Source organism: Nycticebus coucang, chromosome 7 (genome assembly GCF_027406575.1).
Source record: "Nycticebus coucang isolate mNycCou1 chromosome 7, mNycCou1.pri, whole genome shotgun sequence".
Lineage (NCBI taxonomy): Eukaryota > Metazoa > Chordata > Mammalia > Primates > Lorisidae > Nycticebus > Nycticebus coucang.
In genome coordinates this window covers 34,148,421-34,174,030 of record NC_069786.1, presented here as the reverse complement: position 1 = coordinate 34,174,030, position 25,610 = coordinate 34,148,421, and the positions used below count along the sequence as shown (strand labels likewise).

General features: G+C 35.3%; 1 protein-coding gene across 1 annotated transcript in view; it reads left to right on the top strand.

Annotated features, from left to right (window-relative positions):
• The window catches only part of LRP1B (LDL receptor related protein 1B), a 2,318,354-nt gene that overhangs the window by 2,207,837 nt on the left and 84,907 nt on the right, over positions 1 to 25,610 (top strand). The window contains exons 83-84 of the mRNA XM_053597274.1: positions 56 to 220; positions 23,921 to 24,082. Coding sequence (XP_053453249.1) covers positions 56 to 220; positions 23,921 to 24,082 — 327 coding nt within the window. The remainder of the gene's footprint in view (positions 1 to 55; positions 221 to 23,920; positions 24,083 to 25,610) is intronic.

Here is a 25,610-nt window from a genome sequence, read left to right as displayed (position 1 = left end):
TTGTAAATTATGCACTGAAAAGCATGCTCATTTGTACATTTCTTCCCATAACCAGATGATTATTGTAAATTGTCTTGTGAAAACGGAGGAAGATGTATTTTAAATGAAAAGGGTGATTTGAGGTGTCACTGTTGGCCTAGTTATTCAGGAGAAAGATGTGAAGTCAACCACTGTTCCAACTACTGTCAAAATGGAGGAACATGCATACCCTCGGTTCTAGGTAAATATTAGAGCATCACTGTATTTTCAATTCACTTCCATTTTCCCTTATATGTGAAAATATGATAAAAATGCTTAATGTTATAAATATGATTTCTATTATCTTAATAAAGAATACACTAAGACCAATGAAATTTAACAATTAATTCAACATAATTGATAGCATTTGTTCTAAATTCTATACATCAAAATCCAAGCCACAGAATTTACCAAGAGTAATGGTTATCACCATGTATATTATTCACAGGCTCAGTGCTAATAGATATTTCGACCCTAGCTTGGAATGAGTAGTAGCGCCAGTTTTCCAAGCCTTGCATGCTTAATTCCAAAACCTGCATACTTTTCCTAATGCCTAAAAATCAATTCTTATTGAAAATTAAGTTCATTTGAAATTAAAACAATACCAGAATATCTTATACCGTGCTGATTTCCATCTATAATTATAACTACACTGTTGGCACTGTAGTGGCATATATAACTACATATTGGCATTTGTAGTGGCAAATATAACTACATTGTGGCATATAATACACTTTGAAAGTGTCTGATTGATGCATTTTGGAATATACTTTAAAGTGTTATTAATTTATGCAATAGTTGTGTTTTCAAAGAATGTTCTCTATAGCATCTAATAAAGATTGAAACATATTTTCTTACCAACTTTTATTACATTCAAAATATGTTCCCATGAGAAAAAAAGTAACCCCAATGCATAATAAAAATCTAATTTGCAAATTCCAAAGTTCGATGCAAAGGACATTATGCAACTAGTAGAGTGCAATCTATGCACATTTAATTTTGCTACCATAAATGAAAATTTAGTCAGTCAAATGGAAAATCAGTCTATACAATCTTCATATCTCCTACATGGTTAATTTCTAACTTACTTACTGGGGTTCTCACTGCTTCTGTTGCTTATGCTATTCTTTGAAGTATTTCACATAATGCTAACTTAAAAAGTCACATGAAGAGGAACTTTCAATGGCAGAGAAACCAAGCTGTTTCTGATTTGCATTCCAATGGTAAAAGTTTGATAGTTTTATGTCTATAATCGTTTTTGCTATGATTCATAGATAATTAAGGTATTCTCAGAAATGTATACATTTATGATTTTAATTAAAAATTAATTTAAAGAAGAAAAAGAAACATCTGAAGAATTAGTGCTTTTGAGATGATGAGAATCAAAAACCATGAAACTTGACTCTGATGTAATGAGGTCCATCTCTATTGTTGTAACAGGAGGAAGGGGATATGCATGCTGGGGGGGTTTACAAACAGATAAAATGACTCAAGAATGAAAAAAAAGGTATTCTAACTACTTAAAAGCAATCTGAAAAAACAATAGTCAGGAGGTTGATTGAAATATAAAGGGCACTAGGAGTCTTACCTCATATTTTTATTCTACTGAAGGGAAGCTAGTCTATGCAGTAACGTATATTCTACTGCTACAGGAAGAGTTTGATACTGGGTCCTTTACTGAATATGTAAATGAGAATCAATGTTCACAAAATGTTAATGTGATCATATTTTAGTATCACAAATAGAATCTCCTTTAGGGACGATTTTCTCATGCCAGAAATTTTATTATTTTATTATTTTGTCAGTAACTTAATTTTCTTATTAAGGTATTTATATTGAGAAATATTTAGGACAACTAAACCATTTGAAATATCAAGCTGTGGCAATCTATTGAAACTGTAATGTATCCACAGGGGCAAATCTTCACAAAACAGTGAAATTGCTGGCCTCTTAATATATTCTGAATTACATATAGATACCACATAATTTTTAAAATTTTGTTCAGATCATTTGTCTAGACCTTGCTGCATTCTTAAAAAAAAATCTATATTTTAACTTTATCTATGCATGCAAATTGTTAAATCTTGCTTTGTATAAATAATACATTCAGGAAAAATTATATTTTAAGTTAGTACTACTAATGATCTCTCATACATAATCAACCTGAGATACAGCCATGCAGTTTATTGTTTTATAGCATCTAATAATTAATAATATGATATTTAATTAAGTCCTTTACAAAGCATTTTTCACTTTTAAAATGTGGTTTTATAAAAAGATTGTTTGGTACTATGGACTGTGAAACCTCATTATCTCCACACAAATGTTAATTTGTTAAACAAATCCCAGTGGGGAATTCATGGGTTTATTTATTGTTGGTTTACTTACAATTAAGCCTTTTGGCAAATTCCTAGGTGGACACTATATAAGTAGGGTTTGTGGTAGCCTTAATTAAATTTATAAGTTTATGACAGTTGTATAGAACAATAATAATTGAACAAAGGAAATGTCACCAGTTAATTAAAAGTACACATCTGTGAGGCACAATTAAAATTTTTCATGTACGAATGAGTTCCCTCATTCTTAAGTGTTTTTTTTTTTTTGTAATAATTAACACTAAAAATAAAACACATGAGCTATATTCATATATAAAAATACTATAAAATGAAATATTTTGGCATTGATTATATCAACAAAGATAGGATATATTTAAGATAAAATTCACATTAGGAATTTTGGAAACGGAATGGATATCAGAGTAAAGTCAGTATTAATTAGTTATTTTATTTTTTTAAATAGGAGAATATTTATGAAATTAATAAAAGTTTTTATGCATCATGAATAGCATTAAGACATTTACTCAATTAGCACACCTATATTTGCAATTAATCGTTACTTTTATGAATATTTACTTTATAACATGTATTCATGATATTAGGCCTTTTCCTTACTCTTATAGGTTTCCTTACTCTTATATAGATTTGTAAAATTTGTATCAAAATAAATCAGGGTTTCATACATAGTTGATTTAGTGGAATAGGCCAAGAGGGTTTGTAAATTTGCAATGATATTCTCAAATATTTTCTTCTACTCCTAAAGTTTGGAGTTATGCAAAACAAAAGCTTATCTTACTTTGAAAAGTTTAAAAATACACAAAAGTATAGCTAGCTATCTTAAGAGGTGAGAGTGCAATTTTTTATAGTAAGCATACATTTGTATTGAATATTTTAAGTTAATACAACAGGAAGAAAGTAAAGACTCTCTTTGTAGCTCTTTCTGCCACCATGTCTGTGGACTTTGCCAGGGAAGATTTGGTTCCCAGTAAGGAAGCAGGAGGATGAAAGAAGCCCCTGTGGAGCAAAGAAACAAACAAACAACAACGTCCCACCCCCCACAAAAAACACATTAGACTCTTCTTTCTGCAGTGGGAGAAGACTTTTTAATGGGAGGTGAATAGATGGACAGAAATTTTCTTCTCATTCGTTTGAGAGTTTTCTGTCCTGGTAACTGCCCCCAAATCAGAGGGTAGAATTGCTTAAAAGCAAGTTAACCCACAACTTTTAATACATTTAGATCATCATGAAACTGATTGTTAAATATATGTACTGAAGTCTTTCAAGTCACATATGTACTTAGGATGTAGAGGACACAATTAACCTAACATCTTGATAAAGGGAGAAGATACATTAAAACTGCTCATATTTGCTAGTCTTTCCCTTTTTGTTTAAATGAGGGCTTTTTAAAATTTAAGCTTATGTTCTACTCACTTAACATAGACATTGATTATATATTTAGGAAGTGCTAGAAGCTGAATATTTGACTCAACTTGCTTTTTAAAATTATAACAGAATAATGTTAAACATTGAAAACGCAAAATAGACCATATAATTTAACAAATATGTAAAAAAAAGAATATATAACTTAAACAAATCAAGCAGAAAAAGTACATAAAGTATGATGAGAAAATGGTAAAAAACAATTCTTACACATATGGGGAGCAGAAAGTAGATTTTTTTAAAATGATATTTTTAAAACATCAGACATGAATGAGACCAACGTTCTCAAATCACTATCAGAAAAAAGTGTTAATGGTTTATATATTGCAGTAAATAATTTGAAATACTCAGCAAGAGTATAAAAAAGTCAACCTCATTTTACTAAATAATGGTACTTTTAAAAACAGATCCCAAAGATTATGTAATAATAAATAAATACAAAAGTCGGAAGTAAGATTATCCAATAATTGTTACATATAATGTGTATTATAAAATTAGACATAAAAACCTGAATTCAAATAGTGAATACATAAAATAGTGAATATCTAAAATATTTTTTTCACTTTTATTTTTATTTATTTATTTATTTTTTATTGTTGGGGATTCATTGAGGGTACAATAAGCCAGGTTACACTGATTGCAATTGTTAGGTAAAGTCCCTCTTGCAATCATGTCTTGCCCCCATAAAGTGTGACACACACCAAGGCCCCACCACCCTCCCTCCTACCCTCTTTCTGTTTCCTCCCCCATAACCTTAATTGTCATTAATTGTCCTCATATCAAAATTGAGTACATAGGATTCATGCTTCTCCATTCTTGTGATGCTTTACTAAGAATAATGTCTTCCACGTCCATCCAGGTTAATATGAAGGATGTAAAGTCTCCATTTTTTTTAATGGCTGAATAGTATTCCATGGTATATATATACCACAGCTTGTTAATCCATTCCTGGGTTGGTGGGCATTTAGGCTGTTTCACATTTTGGCGATTGTAAATTGAGCTGCAATAAACAGTCTAGTACAAGTGTCCTTATGATAAAAGGATTTCTTTCCTTCTGGGTAGATGCCCAGTAATGGGATTGCAGGATCAAATGGGAGGTCTAGCTTGAGTGCTTTGAGGTTTCTCCATACTTCCTTCCAGAAAGGTTGTACTAGTTTGCAGTCCCACCAGCAGTGTAAAAGTGTTCCCTTCTCTCCACATCCACGTCAGCATCTGCAGTTTTGAGATTTTGTGATGTGGGCCATTCTCACTGGGGTTAGATGATATCTCAGGGTTGTTTTGATTTGCATTTCTCTAATATATAGAGATGATGAACATTTTTTCATGTGTTTGTTAGCCATTCGTCTGTCGTCTTTAGTGAAAGTTCTATTCATGTCTCTTGCCCATTGATATAAGGGATTGTTGGCTTTTTTCATGTGGATTAATTTGAGTTCTCTATAGATCCTAGTTATCAAGCTTTTGTCTGATTCAAAATATGCAAATATCCTTTCCCCTTGTGTAGGTTATCTCTTTGCTTTGGTTATTGTCTCCTTAGCTGTACGGAAGCTTTTCAGTTTAATGAAGTCCCATTTGTTTATCTTTGTTGTTGTTGCAATTGCCATGGAAGTCTTCTTCATGAAGTCTTTCCCCAGGCCAATATCTTCCAGTGTTTTTCCTATGCTTTCTTGGAGGATTTTTATTGTTTCATGCCTTAAGTTTAAGTCTTTATCCATCTTGAATCAATTTTTGTGAGTGGGGAAAGGTGTGGGTCCAGTTTCAGTCTTTTACATGTAGACATCCAGTTCTCCCAACAGCATTTATTGAATAGGGAGTCTTTCCCCCAAGGTATGTTCTTGTTTGGTTTATCAAAGATTAGGTGGTTGTAAAATGTTAGTTTCATTTCTTGGTTTTCAATTCGATTGCAAGTGTCTATGTCTCTGTTTTTGTGCCAGTAACATGCTGCATTGAGCACTATGGTTTTGTAGTACAGACTAAAATCTGGGATGCTGATGCCCCCAGCTTTATTTTTGTTACAGAGAACTGCCTTAGCTATACGGGGTTTTTTCCGGTTCCATACAAAATGCAAAATCATTTTTACCAAATCTTGAAAGTACGATGTTGGTATTTTTTTTTTTTTTTTTTTTTTTTTTTTTTGGCCAGGGCTGGGTTTGAACCCGCCACCTCTGGCATATGGGACCGGCGCCCTACTCCTTGAGCCACAGGCGCTGCCCGCGATGTTGGTATTTTGATAGGAATGGCATTGAATAGGTAGATTGCTTTGGGAAGTATAGACATTTTAACAATGTTGATTCTTCCCATCAATGAGCATGGTATGTTCTTCCATTTGTTAATATCCTCTGCTATTTCCTTTCTGAGGATTTCATAGTTTTCTTTATAGAGGTCCTTCACCTCCTTCGTTAGGTATACTCCTAGGTATTTCATTTTCTTTGAAACTATGGTGAAGGGAGTTGTGTCCTTAATTAGCTTCTCATCTCGACTGTTATTGGTGTACACAAAGGCTACTGACTTGTGGACATTGATTTTATATCCTGAAACATTACTGTATTTTTTCATGACTTCTAGGAGTCTTGTGGTTGAGTCTTTGGGTTCTATAAGTATAAAATCATGTTGTCAGAAAAGAGGGAGAGTTTGACCTCCTCTGCTCCCATTTGGATTCCCTTTATTTCCTTGTCTTACCTAATTGGCTAGAACTTCCAGCACTACGTTGAATAGTAAAGGTGACAGAGGACAACCTTGTCTGGTTCCAGTTCTAAGAGGAAAAGCTTTCAGTTTTACTCCATTCAGTAAAATATTGGCTATTGGTTTGTCATAGATAGCTTCAATCAGTTTCAGAAATGTGCCACCTATGCCTATACTCTTCAGTGTTCTAATTAGAAAAGGATGCGGCATTTTATCAAATGCTTTTTTTGCATCTATTGAGAGGATCATGTGATCTTTATTTTTGCCTCTGTTAATATGGTGGATAACGTTTATAGACTTGCGTATGTTAAACCAGCCTTGCATCCCTGGGATGAAGCCTACTTGATCATGATGAATGACTTTTTTTATGATAAGCTGTAATCTTTTGGCTAGGATTTTGTTGAGAATTTTTGCGTCTATATTCATGAGTGAGATTGGTCTGAAATTCTCCTTTTTGTTTGGGTCTTTTCCTGGTTTTGGTATCAGGGTGATGTTTGCTTCATAGAATGTGTTGGGGAAGATTCCTTCTTCCTCAATTTTTTGGAATAATTTCTGCAGTACAGGAATACGCTCTTCCTTGAAGGTTTGATAGAATTCTGGACTGAAGCCATCTGGACCAGGGCATTTTTTGGTTGGAAGATTTTTTATTGTTTCTTTGATCTCAGTGCTTGAAATTGGTCTGTTCAGGAGCTCTATTTCTTCCTGGCTGAGCCTAGGGAGAGGGTGTGATTCCAAATATTGATCCATTTCTTTCACATTGTCAAATTTCTGGGCATAGAGTTTCTGATAGTATTCAGAGATGATCTCTTGAATCTCTGTGTAATCAGTTGTTATTTCCCCTTTATCATTTCTGATTTAGGTTACTAGAGATTTTACTTTTCTGTTCCTCGTTAGTCTGGCCAATGGTTTATCTATTTGATTTATTTTTTCAAAAAACCAAATCATTGTTTCATTAATTTTCTGAATGATTCTTTTGTTTTCAATTTCATTGATCTCTGATTTGATTTTGGATATTTCTTTTCTTCTACTGAGTTTAGGCTTAGATTGTTCTTCTTTTTCCAATTCCATAAGATCTCTTGTGAGATTGTTGATGTGCTCTCTTTCTGTTTTTCGAATGTAGGCATCTAAAGCGATGAATTTTCCTCTCCAAACTACTTTTGCAGTATCCCACAGGTTTTGGTAGCTTGTGTCTTCATTGTTGTTATGCTCAAGGAAGTTAATGATTTCCTGTTTTATTTCTTCCTGCACCCATCTGTTATTCAACGGAAGATTGTTTAATTTCCATGCCTTTGGGTGGGGTCGAGCATTTTTGTTAGAATTGAGTTCTACCTTTAGTGCCTTATGGTCTGAGAAGATACAAGGTAAAATTTCAATTCTTTTGATTCTGTTGATATTTGTTTTGTGTCCCAGGATATGATCAATTTTGGAGAATGTTCCATGGGGTGATGAGAAGAATGTATATTCTTTATCTTTGGGATGGAGTGTTCTATATGCATCTATCAAGCACAGTTGTTCTAGGGTCTCATTTAAGTCTCTTATATCCTTGTTTAGTTTCTGTTTAGAGGATCTGTCCAGCTCTGTAAGAGGAGTGTTAAGGTCCCCTGTTATAATGGTATTATCAGATATCATATTGCTCAGACTGAGTAAGGTCTGTTTCAAGAATGTGGGAGCATTTAAATTTGGTGCATAGAATTGAAACGTCTTCTTGTTGTATTTTTCCCTTGACCAATATAAAGTGACCATCTTTGTCTTTTTTGACTTTAGTTGCTTTAAATCCACATGTATCTGAAAATAAGATTGCAACTCCTCTTTTCTTCTGAATTCCATTTGCCTGAAAAATTGTCTTCCAACCCTTGACTCGGAGCTTTAATTTGTCTTTTGAAGCCAGGTGTGTTTCTTGCAGACAGCAAATGGATGGCTTGTGTTTTTTAATGCAGTCAGCCAATCTCTGTCTCTTCAGTGGGGAATTCAAGCCATTAACATTTATTGAGATAATTGATAAGTGTGGTAGTATTCTATTCATCTTATTTTGTGAGAGTCCATTGCTTAGTTTTATCTTTTGCATCAGTGTGGAGGTTTGGTTCTGTCCTTTAATTTCTGAGTTCTTACTTTGCTGTTGATCCATTGTGGTGGTCAGTGTGCAGAACAGGTTGAAGTATTTCCTGTAGAGCTGGTCTTGTTGTGGCGAATTTCCTCAATGTTTGTATATCCGTAAATGATTTGATTTCTCTGTCAATTTTGAAGCTTAGCTTAGCAGGGTACAGAATTCTGGGCTGGAAATTGTTCTGTTTAAGTAGATTAAAGGTAGATGACCATTGTCTTCTTGCTTGGAAAGTTTCATTAGAGAAGTCTGCGGTCACTCTGATGGATTTGCCCCTGTAGGTCAACTGGCGCTTACTCCTGGCAGCTTGCAGAATCTTTTCTTTTGTCTTGACTTTGGACAGGTTCATCACAATGTGTCTTGGAGAAGCTCGGTTAGAGTTGAGGCCACCTGGGGTCCGATAGCCCTCTGAAAGCAGTTTGTCAGAATCTTTGGTGATATTTGGGAAATTTTCTTTTATAATATTCTCTAGTATGGCTTCCATTCCTCTGGGGCATTCTTCTTCCCCTTCTGGAATTCCTATAACTCTTATGTTGGAACGCTTCATAAAGTCCCATAATTCTGACTTTGAACATTCTGCTTTCTCTCTCTTCTTTTCTGCCTCTTTTACTATCTGAGTTATCTCAAAAACTTTGTCTTCTACCTCTGAAATTCTTTCTTCTGCATGGTCTAACCTGTTGCTGATACTTTCCATTGCATCTTTAAATTCCCTGATTGACTGTTTCATTTCCTTCAGCTCTGCTATATCCTTTTTATATTCTTCATATCGTTCATCTCTTATTTGATTCTGTTTTTGAATTTCCTTTTGGTTATTTTCCACTTTATTAGCAGTTTCCTTCATTGTTTCCATCGTTTCTTTCATTGTTTTCAACATGTGTATTCTAAATTCCCTTTCTGTCATTCCTAACATTTCTGTATAGGTGGAATCCTCTGCAGTAGCTACCTCATGGTCCCTTGGCGGTATTGTTCTGGACTGGTTCTTCATGTTGCCTGGAGTTTTGTGCTGATTCTTCCTCATGAGTGATTTCTTTTATCTGTTTCCTTGCCCTAATTTTCCTTTCACTTCCTCTTGCTCTTTAAATTCTCGTGCCTGTGGAAGTTGCGGGCGGGTTTAGATGGATTGAACACACGCGACCACTTGCCGGTTTTCCACTGTTTTAGTCCTCCTCTTGGGGTCCAGAAGTCTCTTGCTGACTCCCTGTATCCTCTCAGGGGTGATGATAGGCAGATCCCACCAGCCAGAGATGCCTGGAGTCCTATCACCCCAGACTCACGGTGCCCAGATGCAAGGAAGCTGTTACTCGGCTGCCATCTTGCTCCGCCTCCCTCATCTCATTCCTTTCTGTTCCCAAGAACAACGATGATCTCTTTTTAAATATCTAAAATATTAATGTTATGTGATAAACATAACCACAGTGATAGAATATTTAATAATATATAAAATAGTCATGTTACATTTTAAAAATACAAAGAATAAGATATAGATCTACTGCATTATATAAGCCCATTAGGGAAAAATATGGATGCAAAAATGTCTCTATAAAGAAGTAGATCCTTCTTTATACCTCTCTATTTTCCAAATGTCCTATAATTAACATGTATTGCTGTTATTATCAAAAATTAAAATAAATACAATAAAAATTATTATTATCAGTATCATGACGGTTAATATATACTGGCTGCTTATTATATGCCAGACATTATTCTACATCCTTGAATCCTCACAACATGCCTGTGAGATTATGAAAGTAAGATTTTCTCTAATTCTGCTGCTGGTTTCATCGTAAGTCCCTGTTACTGGTTCATTTGGACCATATGGTGAGAGCAGTACTAAAGTATTCAGTCTCAGGGCTATATAGGCTGATGTTATATTCAAATAAATACTTTATTTCTTATATTCAAAGAAAAAACAAAAATGCTTGAGTTTCACATCTACCAGGCTGGCTAAAAATGAACTTTGTAACCTATAATTTGAAATAAGTCAGAATATATTAAGTAGTACCTGAGAGGGAGCTAGATAAAGTCGACAATTCTTTTTCTTTGTCAGGCATTGCTGAATGGTTCTCTGTAATCTTTGTGATACTTAAGAAAACCTGACAGCTATAGTCAACTTGCTAAAATTATTTATAAATGAGCACTCACTTGACATCTGGGAAAACATTATATTAAGTGGAAAAGTGGAATATCAATTCTCCTTATCAAAAAAGCTAACAATTTTTTTAAAGCATTCAGAACTTTTATTACCTGAATCTGACTCTGACATCAAGACAGATTTCACAAAGGAGAGCAGTCTTGGGGACAAGAGGTTAGCTTTTGGATTGCAGTTGTGTAACTACTGAATAATGCCATGATGATTTGTCTCTCAGTTTATTGTTTCTATTCTACAGTAAGGGACAATAATATGTCTAATGTACTAATAGTAAAGGTATTTTGAGTAAGGGCAATGAAACATATGATAATACTTTCATAGGGCATTACTATAAACATTTATAAATATGGTCTGCAGTTTAAGAGTCACTTAAGTGACTATTCCTTACACTCCATGTATTTATCAGACTAAATTATCCAATAATTGTTATGTATAATGTGTATTAGAAAATTAGGGATAAAAACCTGAATTCAAATAGTGAATACATAAAATAGTGAATATCTAAAATATTAATGTTATGTGATAAACATAACCACAGTGATAGAATATTTAATAACTATGTACATATAAGACTAGTTAGGTATAAGACATAAGCCGAGACAAAATTTTAAGAGTACCAGACTGTCTCAGTAAGTACAAAGTTAAGTGGGATCAGCAGCATGGTTCACACTGACAGATGAATATGGCAGATAAACTTGAAAACGTTGCTTAAAAGAAAGATAATCATGTTCAGTAGCATGTGTCTACCTCACATAAACAAATGAGCAGAGTCACTGCCTCATAAGAAGTTCAAAAGGAATTGCTTTCACTAGCATTCCTTTGTGGCAATCAACTACACGTTTTCAAGAATTGTGTATTTAGAGAAAAAATAAGTGGTAATATACTTACCCAATATTGAGTTAATATTGAAAGAGGTTACTTTGCCTACTTTGTCTTTCAGTATTGATTAAAACACGTCAATGAGCAGCATTTCTATAATAGGCTTAAAAATGGTTTACCAAATAATAATATGATATGTTTATTTTCAGAAAATGGGGAGCAATATTGCTTGATATTTTATGTATAAACAGCTACTCAGCAAATTTACTTTGAAATTATTGGCAAATAGGTAGTATATTCTATATTAGACACAGTAATAAACATTACTATTGTTATTTTTAGTATAGCAATTGGTGTATTTTGAATGCTTACTAAGTGCCTTAACCAGGCATGGTGGCACATGCCCACAGTCCTAGCTAGTCAGGAGGTTGAGGTGGGAAAATCACCTGAGACCAAAAGTTAGAGGGGTTACAGGGTTATCAGCAGGCTGTGATTGTACCATTGCATTCCCAGCCTGAGCAGCAGAGTGAGACCCTGTCTCTAAAACAAAATAAAATAAAACACAGTAAAATAAAATAGCAAGAACATTGGTAAATTCCTTAGATATATTACTTGATTTTAATTACTCTATACATTGTGGTATTTTTCAGATATGCACTAGAGTGGTTAAGTAATAGAACTTGAATCTGAGAACTTAGATTATTCCAAAGTTAATGCACCAACTCATTATCTAATACTTAGTATCACTGAAAATCAGCATTAGATGTTCTTCTGAGAGAAATAGATGAGTATGGCTATCTAACTAAAGGTGATACATAGTTAAATAGGTCTGTTTATCTAGAGATAAACTGTAACCAAATCATATCATTTAATAATCATTTAATGGGATTAAAGATAAATTATTATAATACCCTTTTAATTACTTATCCATACAATAGAAAATTATATCATTATGCGTTTAAAAATATATTATTTTAAATTGATATGTGATTAGCTATGAGCATGATTATGTTCAAAAGAATAAATATGGTAAATAAAATGAGCATCAGGATTCCACATGAAGCTTCTTAGCAAAGTGATGTTTCAATAATAACCTAGGCATGGATAATTTATTTAATAATAGTAGCAATAATATGCCAAGACTTCTACAAATTAGAACACCACTAATTATTGAGTACTTGCTATTTGCAGGCATTGTGACGTGCATTTTACCTGACATTTCTATCACCATTCACAGAATGAAAGGCAGAGGAGAAATCTAGTTTTCTACCACACTATGTAAATATCAAACAAAATTTTATTCCCAGATCTGCCTAATACCAAAAACAAATGATTTAACCACTGCATTAAATTCTTTTAGTTCTCTTAAATATTAATTATGAGATATTTTAGAATCAGCCATTTTTACTGAGACCAATTTTGCTATGTAAAGGGCATTTGATATAAGCAAAATTTAAAGAACTCTAAGAGATTCCAAGACATGTCTGCTTTTCTTATGAGCAATGCAATGTTTATGTGAAAGAAGATTCCTTAATATTATTTATTATTGGGGATTGAGCCCGGCCCCGCGCAGCCGCTTTGCTGGTGTCGCTGCCTCACCTTGCATCTTGGTGCCTGCCAGCGGTCCCCCGAGGAGCCAGTGCACGCTGTGGGCTGGGAAGGAGGTGCCGCTCAGCCAGTCCTGCTCCTCTTTCTGCTCCTCCTGCTGCTGCTGCTGCCACCGCCGCCACCAGCGCCCAGTCCGTGAGCACCCTGACATCCCCGCCAGCCGGGCCCAGGGGTAATTTGAGGGAAATCCAAAGAAAAGAAAAGGACAGATAAGATGGTGGACTGAAGCCAGCTTTCCACAGAGGCTCCCGTCCAGAAGGAGAGTTAAGGGACAAAAATTTAGTAAGTAACCTGGTGGATTTGAGAGTTAAGGGACAAAAATTTAGTAAGTAACCTGGTGGATTTAACAAGAGAGAAGGTTGAAGAACGCACATCAACACCGCTGAGGCAAGCTGCAACCACAAGGACACAAACAAAAGAAAAATGGCTCACTTCTGGATATTCTGAAGCCACAACCCCTGTCTCCCTAGACAACCAGAGGAGGCCACCAGTGAGTAAAGAATTTGCCTGACACTGCTCACAGGCCTGGGAAGCTTCCAGGGCAGGGCCGACTCAGAGAGGTAATTGGACACAAACCTCCAGCAGCAAAGACATTTGAACTCAGAACAGCCTATCTTCTCCAGGCGATTTTAGCAGAAACAGAGACAGAATCCTGCAAAGTTGTCTGTTCTGTTCTGTTAGCAACATCAGTCAGGGGCAGGGATAAGCCTGAGTGAACACCTCCCCCCCCCACCTGCATCAAGCACCCAAGGATGTCAGGCCTCACCTCCTCCTGCTAGATAGCGGCAGACTGCAGAGGCCTGACAGATTTCCTTGGGATTCAGGCAGGGGCAAACCCCTGGTGTATCTGTTCACTACAGGCAACTGGGTCAGCCATCTGCAGAGATACCAGTGACTGGGTCCGATGGAGGGGCAAAGTGGGGAAGGAGACATCAACCTTCCCAGACTAATCTATTTGCTAGGTGGCTCCTCCTGACTCCACGCAGCACTGGAGTAAGCCATATCAGAGTAGTCACCAGACCGCTGTGATCCAGTTCCCAGAGATCTCTTGAACTCTCCCACCCGAGACAGGTGCCTGCCGATTGAGACAATTGATTTGGACCTTTTGAACTGAACCAATAGACTGAAGACTTTTCAGGTGGTGCCCTGGGTGTGCGGTTGTAGGAAGGTTTGATTTTCCTTTTCTAATTGCTGCCAGAGGTGGGCGGGCAGGGTGACTTAATTGCTGGCTTTTCCACACAACTGAGACTTCAACCCAGAGTAATGTTACACTACGGTCGAACAGAAACCACTGAAAACAAGACAGAACCACTTAGCCCCACCACACAAGACAAGCCACAACACTGTAGGGGCCCTCAATAAAGCCCCAGGGGAAAAATCAAAGAGAGTAAAATAACCATGGGATGGAATCAGCAGAAAAACTCTGGTAACATGAATAACCAGACTAGATCAACCCCCCAAGAAAAGATACGGCAGATGTAATTGAAGATCCCATTCATAAACAACTGGCTGAGATGTCAGAAATCGAATTCAGAATTTGGATTGCAGACAAGATTAATAAAATGGAATTAGGAATTCAAGGAGAAATCAAAAGTTGTCTCAAGAATTTAATGAACTTAAAGACAAAACCACCAAAGATTTTGATGCACTGAAGCAAGAATTTACAGCTCTCAAAGATATGAAAAATACAGTAGAATCCCTCAGCAACAGAACAGAGCAAGCAGAAGAAAGGATTTCTGACATAGAAGATAAAGCCTTTGAATACTCCCAAACTCTCAAACAGGAAGAGAAATGGAGAGCAAAAATGGATCATTCCATCAGAGAACTCTGGGATAATTCAAAGAAGACTAATATATGAATAACTGCAATTTCTGAAAATGATGTAGTGGCCTCAATGGGCACAGAGGCCCTTCTGCATGAAATTATGAAAGAAAATTTTCCAGACATGCCTAGAGATTCTGAAATTCAGATAGAAGACAGCTTCAGAACCCCAGCATGACTCAACCCCAATAAGTCATCCCCCAGGCATATCATAATTAGCTTCACTAAAGTTAATATGAAGGAGAAGATTCTCCAAGAGCCGGCGAAAGAAAACCATTACATACAAAGGGAAGAATATAAGAATAACTGCAGATCTCTCTGCTGAAACTTTTCAAGCCAGAAGAGGGTGATCATCAACTTTAAATCTCCTAAACCAAAATAACTTTCAACCCCGGATCTTGTATCCAGCTAAACTGAGTTTCATTTATGATGGAGAAATTAAATACTTTAATGACATTCATATGTTGAAGAAATTTCCCATAAGCAAACCAGCTCTTCAGGATATTCTCAGACCTATCCTCCACAATGACCAACCCAATCCTATACCTCAAAAATAAACTCACTCAGAAACTTCAGATCAAACTACAACTTCCACACTGGCGAAAGGATTAAAAATGTCCACTGGACCTTTGAAAAACTCAATACCCAAAATTCCACCAGACTTATCAATATTCTCCATTAATGTGAACGACTTAAACTGTTCTCTAAAGAGGCATAGGTTAGCTGCCTAGTTACAAAAACTCAGGCCAGATATCTGTTGCATACAAGAGTCACATCTTCACTTAAAAGACAAATACAGACTCAGGATGAAAGGATGGTCATCCATATTTCAGGCAAATGGTAATCAGAAAAAAGCAGGTGTTGCAATTTTATTTGCAGATACAAGAGGCTTTAAACCAACAAAAGTAAGGAAGGACAAGAATGGTCACTTCATATTTGTTAAGGGTAATACTCAATATGATGAGATTTCAATTATTAATATCTATGCACCCAACCAGAATGCACCTCTATTTATAAGAGAAACTCTAACAGACATGAGCAACTTGATTTCCACCAGCTCCATAATCGTCGGAGATTTCAACACTCCTTTGGCAGTGTTGGATCAATCCTCCAACAAGAAGCTGAGCAAAGAAATTTTAGATTTAAATCTAACTATCCAATATTTAGATTTAGCAAACATCTACAGAACATTTCATCCCAACAAAACTGAATACACATACCTCTCATCAGCCCACGGAACTTACTCCAAAATCGACCACATCTTAGGTTACAAATCTAACCTCAGTCAATTTAAAGGAATAGAAATTATTCCTTGCATCTTCTCTGACCACCATGGAATAAAACTTGAGATGAGTAACAACAGGAATCTGCATACTCATACAAAAACATGGAAGTTAAATAACCCTATGCTGAATGATAGCTGGATCAGAGATTAAGAAAGAAATTGCCAATTTTTTGGAACAAAATGACAATGAAGACACAAACTATCAGAACCTCTGGGACAACGCAAAGGCAGTTCTAAGAGGGAAATTTATAGCACTGCAAGCCTTCCTCAAGAGAACGGAAAGAGAGGAAGTTAACAACTTAATGGGACATCTCAAGCAACTGGAAAAGGAAGAACATTCCAACCCCAAACCCAGTAGAAGAAAAGAAATAACCCAAATTAGAGCAGAATTAAATGAAATTGAAAACAAAAGAATAATACAACAGATCAATAAATCAAAAAGCTGGTTTTTTGAAAAGGTCAATAAAATAGATAAACCTCTGGCCAACCTAATCAGAATAAAGGAGTAAAATCTCTAATCTCATCAATCAGAAATGACAAAGACGACATAACAACAGACTCCTCAGAAATCAAAAAAATCCTTAATGTATATTACAAGAAATTTTATTCTCAGAAATATGAAAATCTGAAGGAAATTGACCAATACTTAGAAGCACGTCACCTTCCATGTCTTAGCCAGCATCAAGTGGAAATACTGAACAGGCCCATATCAAGTTCGGAAATAGCATCAACTATACAAAACCTCCCTAAAAAGAAAAGCCCGGGACCAAATGGTTTCACATCAGAATTCTACCAAACCTTTAAAGAGGAATTAGTACCTATATTACTCAACCTGTTCCAAAAGGTAGAAAAAGAAGGAAGACTACCCAACACGTTTAATGAAGCGGACATCACCCTGATCCCCAAACCAGGAAAAGACCCTACAAGAAAAGAAAATTATAGACCAATATCACTAATGAATATAGATGCAAAAATATTCAACAAGATTCTAACAAACAGAATCCAGCAACACATCAAACAAATTATACATCATGACCAAGTCAGCTTTATTCCAGGGTCTCAAGGCTGGTTCAATATACGTAAATCTATAAATGTAATTCAGCATGTAAACAAAGTAATAAACAAAGACCATATGATTCTCTCAATCGACACAGAAAAAGCTTTTGACAATATCCAGCATCCCTTCATGATCAGAATACTTAAGAAAATTGGTATAGAAGGGGCATTTCTTAAATTGATAGAGGCCGTCTACAGCAAACCCACAGCCAATATCATATTGAATGGAGTTAAATTGGAATCATTTCCACTCAGATCAGGAACCAGACAAGGCTGCCCATTGTCTCCATTGCTCTTTAACATTGTAATGGAAGTTTTAGCCACCGCAATTAGGGAAGAAAAGGCAATCAAGGGTATCCATATAGGGTCAGAAGAGATCAAATTTCACTTTTCGCAGATGATATGATTGTATATCTGGAAAACACTAGGAACTCTACTACAAAACTCCTAGAAGTGATCAAGGAATACAGCAGCGTATCAGGCTACAAAATCAACATTCATAAATCGGTAGCCTTTATAACAACAACAATAGTCAAGTTGAAAAAGCAGTTAAGGACTCTATCCCATTCACAGTAGTGCCAAAGAAGATGAAATATTTGGGAATTTACCTAACAAAAAACGTGAAAGATCTCTATAAAGAGAACTATGAAACTCTAAGAAAAGAAATAGCTGAAAATGTTAACAAATGGAAAAACATACCATACTCATGGCTGGGAAGAATCAACATTGTTAAGATGTCTATACTACTCAAAGCAATACATAATTTCAACACAATCTCTATTAAAGTTCCGCTGTCATACTTTAAAGATCTTGAAAAAATAATACTTCATTTTATATGGAATCAGAAAAAACCTCGAATAGCCAAGACATTACTCAGAAATAAAAACAAAGCAGGAGGAATCACGCTACCAGACCTCAGACTTTACTACAAATCGATAGTGATCAAAACAGCATGGTATTGGCACAAAAACAGAGAAGTAGAAGTCTGCAACAGAATAGAGAACCAAGAGATGAATCCAGCTACTTACCATTATTTGATCTTTGACAAGCCAATTAAAAACATTCGGTGGGGAAAAGATTCCCTATTTAACAAATGGTGCTGGGTGAACTGGCTGGCAACCTGCAGAAGACTGAAATTGGACCCACACTTTTCACCATTAACTAAGATAGACTCTCATTGGATTAAGATTTAAACTTAAGACATGAAAGTATAAAAATACTAGAGGAGAGTGCAGGGAAAACCCTTGAAGAAATCGGGATGGGCGAGTATTTTATGAGGAGAACCCCCCGGGCAATTGAAGCAGCTTCAAAAATACACTACTGGGACTTGATCAAACTAAAAAGCTTCTGCACAGCCAAGAACACAGTAAGTAAAGCAAGCAGACAGCCCTCAGAATGGGAGAAGATATTTGCAGCTTATTTCTCCGACAAAGGTTTAATAACCAGAATCCACAGAGAACTCAAACGCATTAGCAGGAAAAAAACAAGGGATCCCATCGCAGGCTGGGCAAGGGATTTGAAGAGAAACTTCTCTGAAGAAGACAGGTGCACGGCCTTCAGACATATGAAAAAATGCTCATCATCTTTAACCATCAGAGAAATGCAAATCAAAACTACTTTGAGATATCATCTAACTCCAATGAGACTAGCCTATATCACAAAATCTCAAGACCAGAGATGTTGGCGTGGATGTGGAGAAAAGGCAACACTTCTGCACTGCTGGTGGGAATGCAAATTAATACATTCCTTTTGGTAAGAGATATGGAGAACACTTAGAGATCTAAAAATAGATCTGCCATTCAATCCTGTAGTTCCTCTGCTGGGCATATACCTAGAAGACCAAAAATCACATCACAACAAAGATATTTGTACCAGAATGTTTATTACAGCCCTATTCATAATTGCTAAGTCATGGAAAAAGCCCAAGTGCCCATCGATCCACGAATGGATTAATAAATTGTGGTATATGTACACCATGGAATATTATGCAGCCTTAAAAAAAGATGGAGACTTTACCTCTTTCATGTTTACATGGATGGAGCTTTAACATATTCTTCTTAGTAAAGTATCTCAAGAATGGAAGAAAAAGTATCCAATGTACTCAGCCCTACTATGAAACTAATTTGGGGCTTTCACATGAAAGCTATAACCCAGTTACAACGAAAGAATCGGGGGAAGGGGGAAAGGGAGGAGAGGAAGGAGGGTGGTGGGTAGAGGGATGGGGATTGATGGGATTACACCTGCGGTGCATCTTACAGGGGTATATGCGAAACTTGGTAAATGTGGAATGTAAATGTCTTGGCATAGTAACTGAGATAATACCAGGAAGGCTATGTTAACCATTGTGATGAAAATGTGTCAAACAGTCTATGAAGCTAGTGTATGGTGCCCCATGATCATATCAATGTACACAGCTATGATTTAATAAAAAATAAATAAATAAATAAAATAATATTTATTATTGCTTATAGATGATTAACAATTTTTAGTTACATCTTCATCATATTTGACTTTAGCTGTTATTGGCTTTCTAGGTCTATAGTTTGTTATTACTTTGTCGTGTGAATATTTGATTGAAAACTTCAGAATATATGTGTCACTAGTTTCTATTTATGAACAGAAACAGTATAAATAGATGGAATTAATTAAGCTCCATATATTATATGCATATGTATTAGAATCAACCAGAGAAAAAGAACCATAAAGGTATATAGATATGCATGTATCTACTACGTAGAACCTCTGCAAATTGATCGCCCAAGGGACTGTGACAAACTGGTAAACATATAGAGATGGTCAATACATAGGAACTAGGCCTTGTGCATGTGGTGCCTGTCCATTCTGTGAAAATTAGGTCAACTTAAGGAAGTGGTCGATGTAGGGAGGTGGTCAACTATGGAACATAGACTATTGATTGGATAGATAGGTAGGTAGATAGATAGATAGATAGATAGATAGATAGATAGATAGATAGATAGATAGATAGATAGATAGATAGATAGATAGATATTTATTACGGGCATTGGCTGAAATCCCTTGATATGCTGTCTACAAGACGGAGAACCAGGAAGGTGGTCATGTAATTCAGTCCTAAGGTTTGAGAACTAGGGGATCCAATGATGTAACTCCCAGTTTGAAGCTAAAGATCTAAGCAACATGGTAACAGGAAAAGGAGGAAATTCTGGTGTAAACTTTCAAGTCTAGGGGCTCAAGAGCCAGGAACTCCAGCATCCAGGAAAAGAGAAGATGGATGTCCCAGCTCAAGAAAGAGAATTCACCTTTCTTTCACCCTTTTTGTTCTTTCTGGGTCTTCAATGGATTGGATGATGCCCACTCACATTAGGGAGGGCAGATCTTCTGATTCCAATGTAAATCTCATCATTTAGAGTTGTCCAGATTGACTTGGCAAATACTAGATTTGCTTTTTCTTTTGTTTAGTGTTGTATGCTTCTTTCTTTTTAAAAGGTAGGCTTAAGAATGTTTAAAAGCTAAAGAGAAAAGAAAGATTCCTCTCTCAAAGTTTGAGAAAATGTTATAGTTTGAGCATAAAGTTGATAAAGAATTCCAGCTCTATCCCATCACTACTATAAAAATAAATTCAAATGTAATTTTATCTTAAATATATGTGGAGATAAAACAGGTAATTTAATAAAAATTTAAGAATGATCTGCTTAAACTGTTACAGTTTCCTTATGGACACTATTGCAGAATAAATCAAACCTAAAACTGATGAATCTCACTCAGTAGAAAGAATAACAGTAATCAGAGCTAAAAGGTAACTGTGTACTTCCTGGGTGTCTGTTAAAGTTAGAAATGCTTTGCATGTGTTATCTTACTTATTTCATGTGATTTCTATATAATTTCATGTGGTAGGTACTTTCATTATTACTATTTTGTATTTGAAGAAAAAAAACAAAAGTAATATTTGCCATGGTCATACAACCAGTAATTGACACAAGTAGACTATGAATCCAGGCAGTCTGAAAACCTACACTCTTACTGTCTGAACTGAGGGCACTGTAGAAACTAGACTGATTTAGAGCCAGGAAACAGTTCCTCCTCCTCCTTCCTCAGGTTAATTGGTACTCTTTCAGATTGGTCTATCCTAATAAGCTGTTAAGTCTCCAGCTCCCTGGATGCATCACTCCCTCAAATCTATGCCACAGTCATCATAATAGGGCTGTTTGCCCAACAAATATCAAAACCAAATCTGCTACCTCAAAAATCTTTATAAATGAATCCAATGCAACTTGTTAGGGTGCCTCCAGAGAGACTCTGGCAAATATTAGATGGAGCCTATTATATAATTCTGCAGCAGATAGTTCATTTCCCATCAGCAAACAAAAGCTGTGCAGTATCAACATACACTTTCAGTTAGATAACATTCCCCTGAATATGAAGAGTTCTACTTGTCAAAAAGAAATCTTCTCTTCAAAGGAAGAGAAAAAAGAGCTTTGGAAAATAATTCAGCTGGAATCTGAATGATCTAAGGCACATACTAGCTAGGGACAACTAGGTCACTTTGCTGTAGTTTCATGACAGCTGTAAGTAAAATAAAAGTACTAAAAACAGTGTCATTTCTCCAGTTGACTGGTACAGAGGAATTTGCAAGTAGTGTTTGTTTCTTTCAAACTTCTATCACTTTCCTTTTTTCACTCCCAACTAAAAAAAAAAAAGAAAGGAAAGAAAAGAAAAAGTCTAAAGTAATTTAGAAAACTGTGGATCCACAGTGTTCACATCCCACCTCCATGTGACACTTTTTCTGATTGTTCCAAGGAACTTTGATTTCTTCTGTACTTTGTGCATGGATCATTTCATGTTCATCCCATGCTAATTTGTATTGTGTACTTGTTCTACTTCTCTGTGAGTTAGTCATGGACTCTAATTGAAAAAGAACCATTCCTTCTGTTGTTCTGAGCTCTTGTTTTTTTCAGTAATCATGTTCCCCAAAGCATCAACCTCTTCCTCTACTTACCACTGTTTGTTCTCTTGCTTATATCTTTATTTTTTTTCACCTAATGTGCTAGCAAAGGCATTTTTGTTTCTAGGTCAACAACTAGAAAAATTTATTGCCATTTTAGAAAAATATCTAGCTAAAAGTTAGTAAGCATTTTCTGGCAACAGAAAATATAAGTTTACTCAAATTTTAATATATGTAGAATTTACTTTGTTTTTCAGGCTATTCATAGTCATTTATCTGTCCCCAAACTAATAACATTCATAAATGATAGGTTTCAAATGTTACTTACCATTTAAAAAAAATACTACTTTGCTCACTTAGAACAATAGTTCCTGGCATTCTTGAGTATGTAGTGTCATTTCAAAGTATAATTAATTATGAAATAAATATAGAGCCTCAATTTCTTTATTTTCTTGGAAATGCAGGTGGGTTTTATTTAAAATTATTCATTGAAGAATGCTTATCAAAGAATTTAAACTTGTCTTTCAATGGAGGATCTATTATAATAGAGAAAAATTATATCATTTTCTCACTTCTTAGTAAGACTTACATCCATGAATCTTTCTAACCATATAACACTTTTGCTTTCATGATATTCTCTAATGCTAACCAACTGAGTGCAACTGCCTGAGTCCTAGTTAATGGCAATCTATAATGGAATTTCTTTCTTATTCTCTTTCATGTTGTGTTTTTACATTATTGCAACCTTTTAAAGCTCATTCTTTTCCCATTTAAATGATAGCCATTAGTTCTGTTTTGTTCTCCTCTCCTCTCCTATGGAGCTAGTTATATACTCCATTTTCTTCTCAGTCCTTCTTCAGCCTGAGCAGTTAGAGAAACTTACTCCTAATACAACAGTTAACTGTGTTATGTTCAAAGCCTCTTAGAGAATTGCTCACCTTTCTCTCTAATGTTAGTTCCCACAGAACAAATAAAAATAATCAAAGATGATCTGTCACATTAGCTATTCTTTGCTGTTCAGATTAAACTTCTAAATCATTTTGTTATTTACTAGACAAGAAGTAGTACCCCCTTTATCATGAATAAAAATGTTAAAATTAGACAACATAAGACTTAGTAAGTGCATATATAGTAAACACAGTATATGTATTTAAATAAAAAGTAGTTTAAGTTAAGAAATCTAATCACATAGATGGCATGCCTACTTTAAACTTATTTAAAAATTTACTTAGAATACATATAGGCTAATGCTTTGTGTACATTCAGCTGTTGTTTGATAGATAGTGATTGAATACTTGAGCTAAAATTGTCTTCTATTTTATGTACTGATGAAAACACAATCTGGATTACCACTATGAGTAGAGCAAAAATAATTGGTAAGGCAAAATGAACGTGAAAAAGAAGAACAAAGAATAATATAAACACTTTAAGCATGTAATAAATGTGTATAATTTGTTCATAAAATTTCACCTAATTATAACTTAGATATCTTTTAATCTAGGCTTTCTTGGATATGTAGAACAACTGAGACCCAAAAAGATCATGTTACTGCCCCAAATTATGAAATAAAATCATGGACACAGACCTTGACAGAAAACTTGCTTCACAATTCTTATCCCATGAGAATTCCATAAAACTAAACTGTTTCAGTCTAATAATTTGCGTTTATCTATCTTTTTTCTAATAGGAAGACCCACATGTACCTGTGCACTGGGGTTCACTGGGCCAAACTGTGGCAAGACAGTCTGTGAAGATTTTTGTCAAAATGGAGGTACCTGCATTGTTACTGCTGGGAACCAGCCTCACTGCCACTGCCAGGCTGAATACACAGGAGACAGATGCCAGTATTGTAAGTAAACGCAACAGCCAGGATCCTGTTTGACAGCATGCTTTGGTGTTTACATTAATTCTCTTGTAATCTAAATTGGTTATAAGAAATGCATCTGGTACTACAATTTTTATCTCCAATTTTAAACAGTAGAGTGACTGACAACTCTGTCCTCATATCTTTTTTTTTCTATAATACTTATTTCTTAAGTCCATGATTCCTGTACAACTTGCACATTAGAATGACTTCAATAGCTTTTATAAAATGTGTTTTCCCATACATGATCTACAAAGATTTTGATTTTACTATCCTGAATCAGGGTATCCATATTACTTAAAGCTTTCCAGATGTTTTACATATGTGACCAAGGTGGAGACCCACTGCATACATGATTTCACCCAAATACATGTCTTATAAAATATCATCCAAATACGAATGTTTCTAAATTTACATCTCCAGCTGAACATATCTCCCCAATTCCAGATTTTTGTATCTAATTTTATGTTTGACAGCCAGACTTAGCTTTAAATTGAACTGTTATTCTCACTCCAGAATTCTTACACAGGTTGAGTATCCCTTGTCTAAAATCTTCCAAGCCAGAGTTATCCCACATTTAGGACTTTTTTGAGTTTCGAATATTTGCGTATGTATAAGGAGATATCTTGGGGATGAGACCCATGTCTAAACATGAAATTTATTTATGTTTCATTTACACCATAGCCTGGGGGTAATTTTATAAATATTTTTAATAAGTGTGTGCCCGTCATATGACATCAGGTTTGAATTTTCCACTTGTGGCATTATATTGTGCTCAAAAGGTTTGGATTTGGAACATTCAGATTTTGGATTTTCTTCTTAGGGAGGGTCAAGGAAAGGCATTGTTTGAGCCAAACGAAATTGGAAGTATTTCTTGGTTCCTCTTTGTTTCACATCTTGTCTTCACTCTGAGTTTTACCTTTAAAATACACTCAGAATCCAAAAACAAAAAATACACTCAGAATCTGAATATCTCTCACCACTTCCCTTCTCACTGTCTCCATCCAAGCCACCAGCATCTCTTGCTTGGATTACTACTAACTGATCTCTTTTTGCCTTTTGTATCTCTTCTTAAAAATTGTACATTTTATCCAAAATAAAAATTGCTTTCCATCTCCATCACATTTATTGAGATCTTTTTATGTCAAGGGATTCTTATAAGTAATAAATGTTTTTTTGCATTAGTTTTATTAATTCATTTAATTCTACTGGTGAACCAGGAATTATTTTTATACACATTTATTTACAGAAGAAGATACTAAGAAGGCATAAATAACATTCTGAATAGCACCACTTTATTAATTATGAGAAACAATATTCACCCAGGCACTATAGCTATAGGGCTCATCCCCTCAAAAATTACTTAAAATTTTGAGCTAGGTGCAGTGGCTCATGCCTGTAATCCTAGCACTTTAGAAGGCCCAAGCGGGAGGATTGCTTGAGCTCAGAAGTTTGAGACAAGCCTGAGTAAGAGTGAAACCCTATATCTACTAAAAATAGAAAAATCAGTTGT